This window comes from Elephantulus edwardii, unplaced genomic scaffold (assembly GCF_000299155.1).
Source record: "Elephantulus edwardii isolate Elephantulus edwardi_28Jun2011 unplaced genomic scaffold, EleEdw1.0 scaffold00074, whole genome shotgun sequence".
Lineage (NCBI taxonomy): Eukaryota > Metazoa > Chordata > Mammalia > Macroscelidea > Macroscelididae > Elephantulus > Elephantulus edwardii.
In genome coordinates, this window is record NW_006399824.1 from 15,695,335 (window position 1) to 15,712,136 (window position 16,802).

Here is a 16,802-nt window from a genome sequence, read left to right on the forward strand (position 1 = left end):
AAGGCCCAAAAGCCAGAAGTCATTGCCAGAGGGGACTTATGTCTGTTGAGAAAGAAAACAAGCCCATTTAATTGTAACTGTGATTTGTGCCAAGACAAATATTGTGGAAATCTTACCCAAAAAGTAAATACATAGTAGTGACATATAGACAGAGAGTAGTCCACTAAAGAATAAAAAGCTTAAAAGTGCAAGTGTATATTAACAGGATATACTTCCCAGAAACACTCAGGTCAATATCATGGTCAGTTCACTGCAAGTCACCAAGAGATAGAGCCAGAATTGGGGGCTTAGGAGATGGGCATTTGGCTGCCCCACGCACAGCTTTCTGGAAGAATGGATGGAAGCCTTTTCAGTCTTCCCATTGTCCATAAATTGGCCTGATGTTAGACTCTTAGATAAAGGATACTTGTGGAATTATTCATTTTACTTAACAAATGAGAAAACCCAAGTTCCTCAGTGACTTGGCAATCGTGACAAAGTAGAGGAAAAGAAAGATGGAATGAGAAGGTGGAGAAAGTGTGATAGGGGAAAATTGAGAGACTCATTCCAAACAATAACTTGTGACACTGACTACCTCTCCCTTTTCAACCACTTCTTCACAGAATAGATTTGATAGGAGAAACAGTTTAAGTTCTGGATTTTCCTCTGATCTTTTTTCCAAAACATTTCTATATTTGACTGTAGACGTTATAAAGACACCCTTTGGGAATGTGTGTGGCATTTGCTATTCAAAGTCTAGCTTGGGCTGTGATATGTGGGTAAGATACACTTTTTAATCTTTTTTTTCCCCTTTTATCGCCCAAAACAAAGATTTGGTCTCAACTATGTATGCTGTCCATATGTTACCCAAATATCTTTGCCAGTCTTCAAGCTGCTGTCTTTGGCCAGTGTTCTCCTTAGAAAGATAACTGAAAAAAATATTTCATTTCTTGTTTATTTTTGTAATACCTGAAGAAAAGCTAATGCAGCTGAGGTTGGCTTGATCAGCTAAAACATTTCTAGATGGTTTTGTCACTTTGATCTCCTCCTCACTCATCAGTGAAATTGGAAATTCCCAGTTGTTTCCAACACAAACCAGTTACTTTGAGTTCTTTTTTCTAAGTAATCAAATCATCGGGAGCTCTGTTGGCTTACTGGGTAAGAAGTTGCATTGCCAACTCAAAGACAAGTAGCTTGAATCCACCAGCTGCTTCATGGGAGAAAGATGGCCATTCTCCTTCTGTGTGGTTTACTGCTTCTGAAAATCCACTGAAGCAACAGCTATGAGTTGGTTCCAGCTTGATAGCACATACCAACAAGACCAACCAAAAGATTATTTCATGGACATTATTTCATTTGAAATTTTATATTATTTCACCTGAAGTACAAGAAAAAAAATATATATAAAATCTAGAATTTGAAGTTGTTATTAATTCTGGGATTTATTTTTACATTTGTATTCTCAAATTTTTGTGCTTTCTACTCCACATGGTTGTAGGACTACATTTAAATCCCATCAGATATTTTTTTAACAGCTGAAATTGGAGCCCTGAGGTCATTTCCAGACTAATCCAGCTGTTTAATATATGACAATGTCCTCATCACACCCCCTCTCCCTATTATTTTTAAACTCACTCTTCAAAGTACACACACACACACACACACACAGAGCAACAGAGCCATCAGAGCAGAAATACTAGAACTTGGCTTTTTCTTTTTATCACTCACAGGAATGGCATTTTTATACAAAGCTGATGTCAGACATTGAACAGTCTCCTCACAGGAATGCATGTTTTGATTGAAAGTTATTTAATATCTTCAGTTCCTCAGAATTCTGCCTACAGCTAGAGATATTCTTAGCTGCAGGTCTTCTGCTGCCTTTGACTACATAGAAGAAACTGGATCATGATCGAGAGGGAATAAATGGCATTTTCCAAACAGTCCCAGATTCTATGTAACTTTATTTCAAAGATACAGTGTTAATGCCATAAAAGGTAATGATTTGTTGAGAATTAGGAAATTGTAAGAGAATTTTGAGATAAAGAAGAGTGTGTTAAAATAGTATCCTTCTTTAGTTCTGTTTCTACAGCCACTGAGTCTCAGCACTTTTGTCAAAATCCCTTTAGGGTAAGATATTAAAAAAATAAGGCTAAATAGTAGAAATTTATATTATCTTTTTCATAACTTGTGTTTATAGTTAAATCAATAATGATTGGTCCAAATTTGAGCAAGCTGGTAGTTGAAGCCTGATGTTATTTTTTTAACATCTTTTAATGTAAAATAATAGGAAAAAAATTGTATAGTACCTCAATGTAAATAAAAAATGGAGGACAACTTTATCCTAACCATAGAAAAAGGATTTTGACTCTGTAAATTGTTTTAGCTTCAGACAGTGGTAGTATTGCCTGCAGGGCAGCCTGTTCTCCTTAACTAAATCCTTTTGAGGCTAAATATTTACAGAGAATTGAATGATTTTTCCCCCCTAGCCTCCCAATAGCATTTCATGCATTTAGATATTGACGCGACATAGTTAGCAGTTAGGCGCTCTGGAACCGCGCTGTGTACTGCCATCATCACAAGATTCTGTTTTTCCAGCCCCCAAGGTCCTGTCTGTACTTATTTACAGGTCATCTGGATAGTAACTAGTGTGCGTTCAAGGCTTGAGTATTATCATGGTAACCTTGGCAACCGAGCTAGCTCCGATTTCAAAACCTCACATGCTGTATCATAAAATGAGATAACAGAATTGACATTTAGCTACATGTCTGTCATATAAATTAAGCTCTGAGAAAGATTTCCTTTATAACCATGTGCTTTAATACAGAAATAAAAGATACCAATTAGAATAATAGTATACAGATACATATTATTCCATGTTTAGATACTGAATATATGTCATCAATTACTTCTCTGTGATATTAAACTCAAATATTGTCATAACTATTCTCACTATACTACAATTTATGGTGTCTTTTTTTTTATCAGGATAGAGATTAATCAGATACCCAGAAGAAATGGGATTATGAATAATAGGAAACTCATTCCCTAATAAAATGTAAAATTCAAACATTCATGCCCTTGCTTGATACTGTTATTTATGCTGATTGAAAATAAAACTGAGCCTTGAATATTTTACTAATGAAATGAGGACCCCCAAAATAATGCACACTTCCCTTTCATTTATATGTTTGTTCATATTTTTACATATATTCTTCCAATGTCCAAGAATCTTTGATAATATCTTTATTTCTAGAAGGTTCTAAACAAGCAGATTCATACATTCATCTAATTTGAGTCCTATGGTATTTGTTTATGATTTTAAAATATTTTAACCTTAGATTCCCACCTCCTCCCCCAATCCCCATCCCCACTAATTTGTTCTAGAGTAATGCAGTTTTTCTTGGATATAAATTTAAAGCCTCAACTTGTGAATTACATTAAATGTAAGCATCCTGCTGTTTTCTGCACTGCAAGTTATTGTTTTTAGAAATTTTATGGTTGCCTGGATATAATTGTTTGTCTTCATTGATATGTAGGGGAAATACTCATTAACTATTTAAAAAGAAGGTATTTTGATTCATTAATTTTATTCTTCTCATTACATAAACAATAAAGGCAATGAATTAACATCTAATAAAATTGTAAGAGTTTATTTTTTAATTTAGCTGCAAGATAGTCTTCAGTCTATAAGGCATAATTTATCTATTCTTCATATTCTTCTGCCTCAAGGTTTTGAAAATCCTCATTCAGCATGCTTTAACAGAATTATGGCTTATACATCTTATTAAAAGATACCTGTTAGCATCTTTTTATCAAACCCCATAGCTGAGCAACTTGCTTCTAAAACAATTTGTTAACCTCTAGAATAATAAGCTGTTATGTAAAAATGGGAAAGCATTATGTCAAAATTGACTCTAAAGAAATTCTTTTTTTTCTCATTGACCTGCTATCTGTCGTGTAACGTTTAAGAAATCTGCTTTCCGCATTTTGTCATCTTATGAGCTATCTGTTTAACTCTTGCTTAGTTGTATGTTAAATCCTGCCTTCTTGCTTTGTAGCTAGTAAGAGTCAGAATTCCTGCAAATTCAGGATTTTTCTTTTCGGAAACAGCTAAGTGGTTATGCCCTTACATGTGTGCAGAGGCGGGAAGAAGGGCTGAAATCCTTCTGTGTATTTGCTGACCCCATACAGCAAATACTTCATTACATTTTCAGGAATGTTTAAATGGTTTGCTTTATTCCATCGGGTTGAGTCATCATCACTTTTATGTTTAAACTGGTGAAAGGTGGTTTTGATTCTTTTCTTTTTTTTTTCTTTGAAACTATTTCTTTGCAATGAACAGAAATAGTTCAGCATGTTGTGGTTCCAGGACTGAGTCCAGTTTGGGTAATCATTTATACTGTAAAATAACTTCATCTGAACCTCTTCAATGCATATGCTTTCTGCAATACAATATGGAAGTGGATTGTTAGGCTGTGTTAGTGCTGGAATGTGGGGGCTTATCCGGCTGTTTGCATGACCCTAAGATATATTTTAACATCTGGTCTTTTTTTTTATTAAATTGTGACGTGATACAATTGCAGGAGGGGGTACTATATAATTTAAAAAAATAATAAGTAATATGTTATTTCCTCTTTCTTCTCAGGTCTGATGTTGTGGTTCTGTGTTTTTCGATCGCTAATCCCAATTCCCTAAATCATGTGAAAACCATGTGGTATCAAGAAATCAAGCACTTTTGCCCTCGCACACCTGTTGTTCTAGTTGGCTGCCAGCTAGATCTCCGCTATGCTGATCTTGAAGCTGTTAATCGAGCCAGGCGCCCTTTGGCAAGGTAAGCCGAGGTACTGGGTGTTTCACTATGCTGGCCAAATAGAAGTTGAGAGGTAGCAGATGTCTCTGTGGCCTCACATTCTGTTCTTGAAAGGATGTGGGACCCCACTGGTCAAGCTTTCAGTTGTTTTGTTAATCATAAGGAATACTTATCATCTCTCTTCACCTCTTAACATGGAAACTTATTTTTAAATTATGGTTGCCTAGTGCTTGAATTTTCTAATTATGAAAGGCTATGCATGACAGTGCTGTGTGTTAGGCAAAATACTAACTACTACTGATTTCCTTCTGGAACTGGTAATTTTTATAATAAAGTTAACTAATTCTTAGAGTGGACAGTTAAATGTCTTAGCTTCAGGATTGTCGGTTTCATATTTGCAAAAAAACACAGCAAATACATCCCACTTCATACACCTAATAATCTCTTTGGTGAATCTGTCTCACCTCCTCATTCCTTGCTTGAGGTTCCAAGAGTTTGTAAGCAGCCTTCCAAGATACAGTTGGTCTCTTTTCACCTGGAGCAACAGTAAAAAAAGGGGGCATCAGAGCCAGACAGAGGGTATGGAAGGTGGAGCTAATTGCCTCCATGAACAACTACCTATTATTTTGCCTTGACATGAGTGGTGCTCAGCTACCATAACTGAATATGTTGATCAAAGATTGTATAGCAAAATTGATCAAATATTGTATAGAAAAATCCTGATAAAAGGGGAGAGATGCAGAATAGTCTCTTCCTTTAAGATTTGCTTAGGAAATCTAATGGTAAGTGGCAATGAATCAGAACTGACTCAAAGGCAGTGTGCTTTGATTTGATTTGGTTTGGTTGCCATGCATAGTCTCAACAACTAAATACTCTTTACAAAAAAAAATACTCCCCCATCCCCACCTTTTAAATATATTTTCAACTGAAGAATGTAGCATTCAGGAGGGCAAAAAGTTAATTTTTACTTCAGTGTTTGCTGAATAGGCTTATTAAAAAAATTTTATTGATTTAAATTGTTTTACAAATGACTCTCACGATAAAAGCGTACAGTACTTTTAAAAAGCAATTTTTCACTTTCTAGATACATTTGAAGTAAAATTCTAAAACTATTTCACCTTCAATTTTCATAATTCCTAAATGCATGGGCTAGGAATTGAGTATTAGGAGTTACACCAAAGAGTGAAGGATTCATAGTGACCTGAACTCAGGGACTTTCTGCCGAAAAGATTAGTGTAATCAAGTATCACAACCACTGACAGGTGGGACCTGGAGGGGAGCTCAGGCTGCAGAGGGACATTGCCTCCCATGGAGCAATTCTGAGCCGATTTCATGAAGAAGGTGGAATTTAAGCAAAGGCCAAAAAAGATTTCATCTCTTAGTAATTCTCAAATGGGTCTGAGAAACACAAAACACAAAATGTTCTCAGAGGCAAATCTTGATGTTTAACCTTCCTGTCTGGGCCAGCACCCTACAATTTTTCCTATTTTCTATTCAGGACTTCAAGTCCAAATTTTCTCCAGTATAGCCTTATTTCTCCTAAGACCAGTGTCTATATATCACACACATTACCTTTGGCATTAAAGACTAAACACTTGTCTTGAAAGATCATTTCTTAAAAATATTTCTTGGAACCAAGTATGTGTGTCTGAAGAGCAAAACGATGATCACACCTTGCACCTGCATCAGAAACTTACCTATTTCACCTCACGGTGCCATCACCACAGCACTGTGCTGCTCATAGTCTTCCAATGACGTCAGCTCCCTGGATTTTATAAGACTGGAAATGGGCCTTTGTGCCTGTCTAAATGATGACTTTATTCCATGGCTTTACAGAACCAAAAAATTTAAAACAGAATTGCGGCTAAGCCATATTTATGGTGTATAAAGGTTTTTTTCTTGCAGCAATGACCATTGACTTAAGTTGGAGAATGTGAAGAACTCAATAGACTTATTGTAATAAACCAGAGAATAGACAACGAGGACCTAGCTGAAAAGAATGGAAGAAGAAAGAGAATTCATAAATTCAGTTGTTGTTGTTGTTGTTGTTGTTGTTAGGCACTAACAAGTCAATATTAACCCATAGAGACCCAACATGCCCCATAGGATTTTTCAGCTTGTAATCTATGGGAGCACTGTGTCAGGCCTTTTTTTCCCCTGGATTCACTCTACCAGCCTTTTGGTTGGTAACTTGACACTTAAACATTGTGCCACCAGGGCTTCCTCATAAACCCAGTAACTGGAACTTAGTGAACTTTTTGGGTCTGCAGCATTTAATGTGGAGTGGGAAATTCTAGACTCTGTTCTTTCCTCATATTGCAAATGTGATCCTAACCTAACTCCACAATGATCTGCCTCCGTTTCCTTAAGAATGTAGAATGAAAATAAGACCTCACTGGTTTATCATAAGGTTCAAATGAGAAATGCACTTGGGTTCATTTTAAAAGGTATAAGGCATAATTCAAGCACAAAGTGATGATGGGGTGATAATGATAATGCAAATAACAGCTACCATTTATCAAGCACTGAAGCACTGGTCCAGCTACTCTCTTTTTTTAAATTTTATTTTATTAATTTTAATGAACATTTATAGAGATTTTGGATTTCCATTCATTCATTGTTGCACTTTTCTCCCTGCCCCCATCTCCAGTTCGCTCCTCTCTTTGAAAAGTAAAAGAAAAATTATTTCATTGCTATACAATCCCCCCAGCAACCCCAACACCACCCCAAGTACACTCCACTCTGCAACCTTAATTCTGGACTCCTGTGATAACCATAATACCATATCATATATCGCTTTTAAACTGTTCTCTCCCTCATCTGTTTCAATGCCGTGTGCATAATTTATCCATTATTTCTCAGTCTCCCCTCAACCCTGACGTCAGTCCTGTTTTAAAACAGTGGCACCACGCAGTATTTGTCCTTTTGTGACTGAGATATTTCACTAAGCATAATGTCCTCCAGAGTCACCCATTTTGAATAATATTGCATGAGTTCCTTGTTTTTCAATGCAGCATTAGTATTCCAGTGTGTGAATAGACCACAGCTTCTCTATCCATTCATTTGTTGATGGGCACTAAGGTTGTTTCCAACTCCTTGCTATTGTGAACAAAGCTGCGATAAACAGGGGTGTGCATATATCTACTTGGATGTCGGTTATGGTCTCTTTATGGTATATTCCCAGTAGTGGAATTCCAGCTACCCTTTTGAGTACTATATGCATGTTATTTCATCTTAGTCTCAATAGTGCTATATATTTTATGTATTGTTGAGACAGAACTGACTCATAGCTGGCCCCCCAGTGGGTTTTGAGAGGTTGTGAATCCCATGAGGGTAATTGTCCATCTTTTTCCCGTGGAGCAGCTGGTGGGTTTGAGCCACGTACATTTTTTTGGCCGCACAATTTCTTATTCACTGGACCACTAGAGCTTCATCGTTAAGGTATAGCTATGTTTATGTTATTGCTGTTTCAAAGATGGGAAAATTGAGCTGAAAGAATTTAGGTAACTTAACCAAACTCAAACATCTAGTGAATCCATAGTACTTAATTTACCTTGTTTACTGTTGAAAACATTTTCTCCTACAGGCATAACTCATTCCTTTGTTTTGGAAGACTTGAGGTTGGTAGAATATTTTTCCAAGATTTTTATTAAAAACCTGACTAAGGTGTTAAATATACACTCTAGTTAGTTGCTTAAATAAGTCCAGAGCTCTGGAAGTCTAGGGGGTAAGGAGTTGTGCTGCCAACGTAAAGGCACACGGTTCAAGTCTACCAGTTGTGCATTCTCCTGCTTTGAGATTTAAGCTCCCTCTGAAAACCCAGTGGAGGGTCAACTGTGAGTTGGTTTTCAACTCGACAGCACATAACAGAATAAGACTGATTATAATCTTTTAAACTATTGTATTTCAGGCCCATAAAAAGAGGTGATATTTTGCCCCCAGAAAAAGGTCGAGAGGTTGCAAAGGAACTGGGCATCCCCTATTATGAAACGAGCGTATTTGACCAGTTTGGGATCAAGGATGTGTTTGACAATGCTATCCGAGCTGCACTGATTTCCCGCCGTCACTTGCAGTTCTGGAAATCCCACTTAAAGAAAGTCCAGAAACCTTTGCTTCAGGCACCATTCCTACCTCCAAAGGCCCCTCCGCCGGTCATCAAGATCCCTGAGTGCCCCTCCACCTGGACGAATGAAGCCGCCTGTCTACTCAACAACCCTCTGTGTGCTGACGTCCTGTTCATCCTTCACGACCAGGAGCACATCTTTGCACACCGAATTTACCTCGCTACCTCCTCTTCCAAATTTTACGATCTGTTTTTAATGGACTGTGAAGAATCCCCAAATGGAGCTGAAGGGGGTTGTGAGAAAGAGAAGCAGAGGACTTCCCTTGACCCCGAGGAGGAAAGGGAGCAGGCCACCCCATGGACCCCTCAGGCTGAGGAATGGAACTCTTCCAGCCAGGGCTCCTTGGAGCCTCTGGGGCTGGAAGCTGAGGGCTCTGTCCTGGAGACACAGGTTTTGTCCGGGTGGAGTAAGGGGTTTGTTGGCATGCACAAGGAGATGCTAGTCAACCCCATTTCAAAGCGGGAGGGCCCTGTGACTGTGGTTAGGATGGACGCGTCAGTCCAGTCAGGCCCTTTCAGGACCCTGCTCCAGTTTCTTTATACAGGGCAGCTGGACGAAAAGGAGAAGGACTTGATGGGTCTGGCCCAAATCGCAGAAGTCCTGGAGATGTTTGATTTGAGGATGATGGTGGAAAACATCATGAACAAGGAAGCCTTCATGAACCAGGAGATTACAAAAGCGTTTCATGTCAGGAAAGCCAATCGGATAAAAGAGTGCCTCAGCAAGGGGACATTTTCAGGTGAGAGTGTCCAGGGACAGAGTTTCTGATACTCTTGAATGTATTTTATCATCTACTAGCCAAACATAATGGGGGAGGGCAAGATGGATAACATAGCTGACATTTAAGAAATAACAAAAAAAAACCCCGTGCTACTATAAAGTCAATTCCAATGCATAACAAACCTATAGGACAGGGTAGAACTATCCCATAGAGTTCCCAAACTTGTAAATCTTTACAGGAGGAAGCTTATCTTTTGTCCTGTGAAGCAACTGATGGATTTGAACTACTGACCTTAAAGTCAATAGGCAAATGCTTAACCCCACACACTACTAAAATTGCTTATTTTCCCCCCATGTACCTTACGTGCATTGATATAATTTTCGCCAGATATAAGAGTTGCTTATTATGATTTGTAGTTTGCAGATTGGAAAACCAAGAGAGAGCAAGGTTGGACAACTGGCCTATGGTTACATGGATGCTAAGTGGCGGAGCAGGATTTGAACCTAAGCTACTGTGACTGCAAACACTGGTCACTAAGCCACCGTGAAATCATGCTGCCTCATTGGTCAGGCTATTCTTGGGCCTTTCACCTGCTTGGTGCTTCAAATTCACCTCTGGATGCTTTCCTTGGCCAACTCCATGCCCCACTGACACTTCAGAACTTACCTCAAGTCAGAAACTTGTGGTCCTTAGGCCACTGATGTCCTTGTGACAGTTTTGGTGCCCCTCTGAATTCCCTCTCCTTTTCTGTTCTCACACATTTTGCCCTGTTCCTCCATATTTTTCTTGCTCCATCTTTATTTGTTAATAACTCTGCTATATGCTACCCACAGCACCTTTAGGTAATTACAAGAGCATGCACTGATGGCCTGTGCCCACTATGGGTTCCTTATGCTTGTGCTGATTTACACAATGGCTCTGCTTATTTTTGTTTGTTTGTTTGGAATTTACCATCTGATTTTGTGTGTGCATGTGCATGCGTGCATATACATGCAGTAGTAAATGTCAGTGTAGAAATTTTACTTCCTGTCATCAATTATACTGATACCTCTGTTTTTCACGTTCTTTTCATGTCATGCTACTACATTTTTAGTGAGTGCTTACTGAGTATATTTATTTGTTTTTAAGCTTCTATCATTTACTCCAGACACTGACCATTATGACTATTATGGTATGGTACTTTTGGCAGTTAATGAAAAGAAAATACTGCAAACTTACACTAACTTAAGCAACAAACTTTAGGTAAAATTGATCAAATCATTCTTTCTTTATTGCAGATATATAATGATCTAATACAGTGAATAAGGCTCAGTTAAATTCTTTTTATGAAAAGTTTAAGGTACAATTTAGAGATAATTAGAGAAAGTTAAATGTGAACTAGGTACTGAATGATTTAAAAAATTGTTTGGCTTCTTAGTTATAAGGAGCTCTTGAGGCATAGTACTTAGGGCATCACTCTAATAACCCAAAGGCAGCACTTCTCTGGAAGTTCAAATCCACCCATAGCTCCATGGGGGGGAAAAAAGTACTGACCCACTGACTCATGACTAAGATTTACAGCTTTGGAAACCCAGTGGAGGATCAGCTATGAGTCACTTCTGACTCAAAATCAATGAGTTCTTTTTTTTTTCAATGAGTTCTTTTGAGTTTGTAGATATAATAACTGTATGTTATTTATGAGAATGTTCTTATTAAGAAAAATTATCTGAAGTAAGTGTTATGCTACCTTTACACACACACATACACAAATATAACTAAAATGAACATAGCAAACTGTTAACAGTCATTGACTATGGGCAATTGACAAGAATTATTTATTCCACTGTTGGGTATGTTTTGTTTTTCATTATAAAAAGATGGGATAAAGTATTCCTTTCTGTTATTTTATGCTTTGGACAATTTGTGTCATAACCTTATTTATTTTTCTCTAATTCTTGGAGAATAGGAGGAGAAAGTAGGTATGTAGAAGGTGGGACTTGACATAAAATTGGTAAATGAAAGTATGAAAGAGAGAAAAGTGCCATAAGCTGATGGGTATGGGCAGAGCGGAAGTCTGATTTGTGCTCTCACGGAGGCTGTGTTTCCTCAATTCTTTGGCAGATGTGACATTTAAATTAGATGATGGAGCCATAAGTGCCCACAAACCACTGCTGATCTGCAGCTGTGAATGGATGGCTGCCATGTTTGGAGGGTCCTTCATGGAAAGCACCAATAGTGAGGTATGTCCCTCTCTAAAACCTCAGTGGTATCTTTATGTATGTGCATGTATATTCATATAAGCTCTTGTTCCAAGTTCAAACCAAGCTCACTGCCGTTGAAGTTTACAAAATGTACAGCTTTGGGAAGCCAATGGAGGGTCACTACACTTCAGAATCCATTCAATGACAGGAAGTTTAAGTTTGAGAAGCAACCAGATTGCCTGTCAGATGTTGAGCCTGTCCACAACAGACAGGAGAGAAATGTCAGTATTATCTCTCAGATTCTTTGTATGAGGTCTGTTGGAAAAGAAGGGAAAACTTTGAATCCAGGCACTTCTATCCTCAGTCTTAAAGCGAACAAGTATTTCTGTTAGTTTTTGTTACTATTTTCTAAGGAAAACCAAAAATACCGTAGGGGCATCCCATCAAGTTTATTGTCCTAAGAGTCTTGTTTTGCTTATATCAGCATTTCTCCAAGCCTTTAAAGAAATACAGAAAACAGTAATTCTTCAAAAAGGATGCTTGTGGAAGAAATCTGAGCACTCCTGTGTGACTCAGGAATTTGCATTTGCATCCCCTGAGATAGAAAGGGAATCCTAAAATCACAGGCCTGGGATCGCTGGGACTGAGAAGGTCATTAGGCCACCATTCTCCTTCCAGAACAAACGGAAGAAAATTCCAATGTTGTCCAGTCAATTCCAACTCGTGGTGACCTTGTGTTACAGAGTAGAATAGCCCCATAGCATTTCTAAGACAGTAAATCTTCACCGCAGCACAACCTCATCTTTTTACAAAAACATAGCTAGAAGAGTTTGAACTACCAACCTTTTGGTAGCAGCTAAGTACCTTACCCACTGAACCACCAAGGATCCTTGGAACGAGCTGCAGATGGTCCTACACCAACCCCAGCAAAGAGTTGTCTGCTGTTTTGAGAAAAGATGTCAGAAATATTTTTATGCACTTTAATCTCATAAAAACTCATTGCTGGTTCATAGCTCATAACCCTGAAGACTGCCTGTCTTTCTCTCCCATGAGTCAGCTAGTGGATGTGAACTGGCAGACAGGTGTGGCTTTTAGGATAACCATCAGACTAGACTATGCCACCAAAGTTCCTTAATCCTTATAATCGGAGTTCTCTCCATACGTGGGGCTTTGACATGGAGACTTGGGCAGTTAGTGGTATCCAGTGAAGATCCTGTGGTGTAGAATCCAGCTCCTTCACTTACAGGCTGTGTGACTTTAAACAAGTGGTTTAATCTGTCTGCGCTCCAGTGTTCCCATGTGAAAAGCAGGTTAATAACAACAACCATCCCATAGTGTGGTTTTGAGGTGTACAAGTCAATCCTTGCAAAGTATGTTTAAGCATTACATAAACAGTAGTTGCAACTAACCTTATCTTACTCTCAGTGGTATTGATGGTGTTTTCTCCCCTCTTACATTCAAGAAGAATTTGAGGTAGCCATCAATTAGTAAAACAATCCAATTTGCATTTCACCACCTTCCATAATCCCTGGAGATGAAGAGCTCAGGGCTTGCTTCCTTTCCCAGCTCACTAAAACATATGCTGATTGGGCTGCACAGGACCTGCTCTTAACCAAGCAGAGAGAATTTGATCCAGGTCAGGAACTGAGGCACAAAGGGACACTGTCAAAGCTGATCTCCCGAATGCTAAGCTCCTTTATCCCTTCCCAGAATGGACTCTAATCATCTCCAGATTAAATGTGCCATAAAAGTGACCAAAACAAAAACTTGGAGTATATGTGAATGTGCATGTTACGGAACCTCTGCTGGGGACTGTCACCTGTTGGTTAACACACCTCCTACCCGAGAAAGACTAGATCATTCCCCGACATGTTCTGAAAAGCTGAGGTTGAACTCAAAAGACAAAGACCAAGGAATCAAGCAACAGAAGGTCTGGGCTAAAATCCTTTTAAAGTCTGTTAAGGATACCATAAGCCACTGATTTGTACATTTAAAAATGGCAAACTCTATGTTGTGTACATTTTACCAAATAATTTTAAAAAATTTAAATATAAATTTAAAATTTAAAATAATTTAAAAAAAAAAAGAGAGAAAGAGTCCTTTGTACCCTTGATGTGCCTACGCATTCCATGTCTCTTCTTTTGATTTCCAGGGTAAACTATAATTTAGTAGTTGAAACTCATATCACAAAACTTTTTTGTTTGATCTAAGGTGAATGGCTCTCCCTAAGTTTTAGTTCCTCATCTGTAAAATGGGGATAGCCAAGCATGAGAGGACAGCTTCTAATGAGGACCCTCGAACACGCACACGCTCAGCGAGTGTTAGACTGTCATCCCTCTGCTAACCCAAAGGCTGAGCTTTTCTCTTGGCCCAAAGCCACCAGGCTCTCTGAGGGATAAAGACCAGCAATCTTCTCCGGTGCCTTGCAAGCCCACTGGAGGGTCAGCTGCAAGTCACAGAACCAACTTGGTGACAGTGAAAGAGTAGTGAGTGTTTCATGCACTATTCTTGTTAAATTATTTCTATGTAAGGTTAAATATTTTGTCCCGTGATGCCCTGAGAAGTCCACAGGCCCTGTTTGGAATGAGAAAAGCATAGTCGAAGTAGAACACAGTGACTGCAGCAATGGAATCAAGTGTGTAGGACATGGTGTGGATGCCCAGGATGGAGCAGAATCCAGATCTCTCATTCATAAGGTAGCTATGAGTTGTGCTCAACTTGACGGCACCTAACAACACAGCAGCTAGTATAAGTAACTATAGGGATAGAGAGAGCACTCTGAAATATGTATATTCCACAGGTGATCCAGCCTTGTTTTTATACTTGAGGTTTGTCCTTCCAAACCACCTGTCTGACATCTCCCATAAATTTAATATATGCATTGGCGTGTTAATAGAAATCGTGTTTCTATCCTGAAAGGCATAAAATATACCCAGTGATATTACTTTAACTTGTTGGTCATTTAATATTCAAAGAGACACTGTATTTTACTGATATTTTTCTCATTACTTTTAATGTAGCAGTAAGCGTACTTCTCTCCTTAGAGGCAGTCAACAATTGGTTTATTAAAAATGCATGCCCGTGTTGGAATAAAGCTCTGGCTTTAGTAGACTTCTCATTTTCTATGAGACCATCTCTAATTATAAGCCTAATAGTTTGTGCTGATTTTCGCAATTAAAATCTTAAACCAGCTAAACTGGAATGCAGGACATTGCTTAGTATTCCTCTCTTTCATTACTTTTCTTAAAACTCTCTCCAGCAGGTAGGATGCAAAATGTTTAATTGTTTCTTATTTTTGTTATGCTGAAGTCCAAGAAAGTGTTCTTTCTCATAAAGCTAATTATAAAGTTGAAAATACAGAAATAGGACTTTAAAAAAAAATCAGCTGTGAGAAGGAAATTTATGTTCAGAAAGTATTGTCACCTTATTTTCTTTAACTGGTTAATTCTAAATATCCCTAAAATTATTATAGAAAAAGAGCTGTGGGTTTAAAATAACTAATCGAGTTCTGTTAAGCAAGGAACAGTAGGTCATGGGTAACTAAAACGTCAGCACACTCCAAGGATATTGGATTGGAAGGCTTGGAGCAGAGTGCTGGCTAGTCTCTGTCCTCTCCTGCTGCCAAAAATTATTTCTTCTTATTTAGGATGTTATTTTCCCATTTATACTTCCAAGAGACATTATGGTTTTGAAGCAATGACTTAGCACAATCCTTCTACCAACAACTGCTCAGGTAATCTGAATGTCCTCCAACCCCAGAGTCTCACTGAAGGAGAATGTTTTAGACATTAGCTATCCCTGAGATTCCTCCCATGGACCAGGTGGTGACTCTTAAGGTCAGGGAGGATGAGTGATTTATCAAAGGTCCCCCAGCCTTTTGGTGATTTGAACTAGGTTCTCTCCCTGTCATCCGAGTCCTTGCTTTCAGTGGCAGTAAACACTGCCATGTTTGTAAGAAGATACTGCAGGACTTCTACTGGCAATTCATAGCAGTCATCAGTTTGTAAAATGCCCTTTAACTATTAAAATAGTTTCCATTTTAAGGAGTCACAGTTAACTTTCAATTATCCGGAAAACTGCGCCAATCTAAACATCATTCTAGAGAAACTAATTTTACTGCATGTTTATACACACACAAATAAGTTTACGTGGTTGTCTGTAAATACAACCATAGCTAATATAAAATAAGTACATTGGGAGGGTGGAGAGACAGCAGTACAAGACAGAAAGACCACTCGATGAGATGGATTGATTCAATGACTGGGGTAATCAGGGTGGGTGTGTCGGAGACAATGTTATTGACACAGGATAGAGCAAGGTATAGGGCTGTTGTACATAGGGTCACTATGAGTCACAGGTGACTCATAACAACAACAACATATATAAACCTATATGAATGTAAGCATACTCTAGTTTATCCTAAGTACATACAGCTAGTTAAAGGGGGAAGAATGTTCCAGCATCTATATACAGCAGATGATCTAACATGAACAATGGTTTCTTTAAAATAGTATCGGGATCAGCTTTTACTTTCTGAGACCTGTCTATTACAGAGGTTGTGCTAGAAACTTGAAATGCCCACTGATTTCTGAAGTCATTAATAATAACCACATTTTCAGCTTGTTGTGGAATCATAACAGTTCTCACTATGTAGGAAAGAAGATCTTTCTTTAGTATTTTAGGCATTTTTTTGACACATGTTACGGGGCCATCTCTACATGACTGAGAAGGCATTTCCCTCTAAGAGGTGGTTAGTGACTGATTAGGAAGACGGTACAGAACATTGTTGTAGCTTAAACCATTATGGAGCCTCACTACTAGGATGTATTGGCCATGAACCTCCGTACGATGAGTATGATTTTATCTGTCTGTCTGTACACCTTTCTACATACTCACATACCCTGTGTGGCATTATATAAGCATATATGCATTATGTATATACCCTTATAACGTGTTATTGGCAAATAAATCATTGTGCACTCTCTCTG

The 16,802-nt window shown here is 38.4% G+C and overlaps 1 protein-coding gene across 1 annotated transcript in view; it reads left to right on the forward strand.

The window, feature by feature from the left end:
* The window catches only part of RHOBTB1 (Rho-related BTB domain containing 1), an 84,127-nt gene that overhangs the window by 54,537 nt on the left and 12,788 nt on the right, over positions 1-16,802 (forward strand). The window contains exons 5-7 of the mRNA XM_006889031.1: positions 4,625-4,810; positions 8,700-9,652; positions 11,735-11,853. Coding sequence (XP_006889093.1) covers positions 4,625-4,810; positions 8,700-9,652; positions 11,735-11,853 — 1,258 coding nt within the window. The remainder of the gene's footprint in view (positions 1-4,624; positions 4,811-8,699; positions 9,653-11,734; positions 11,854-16,802) is intronic.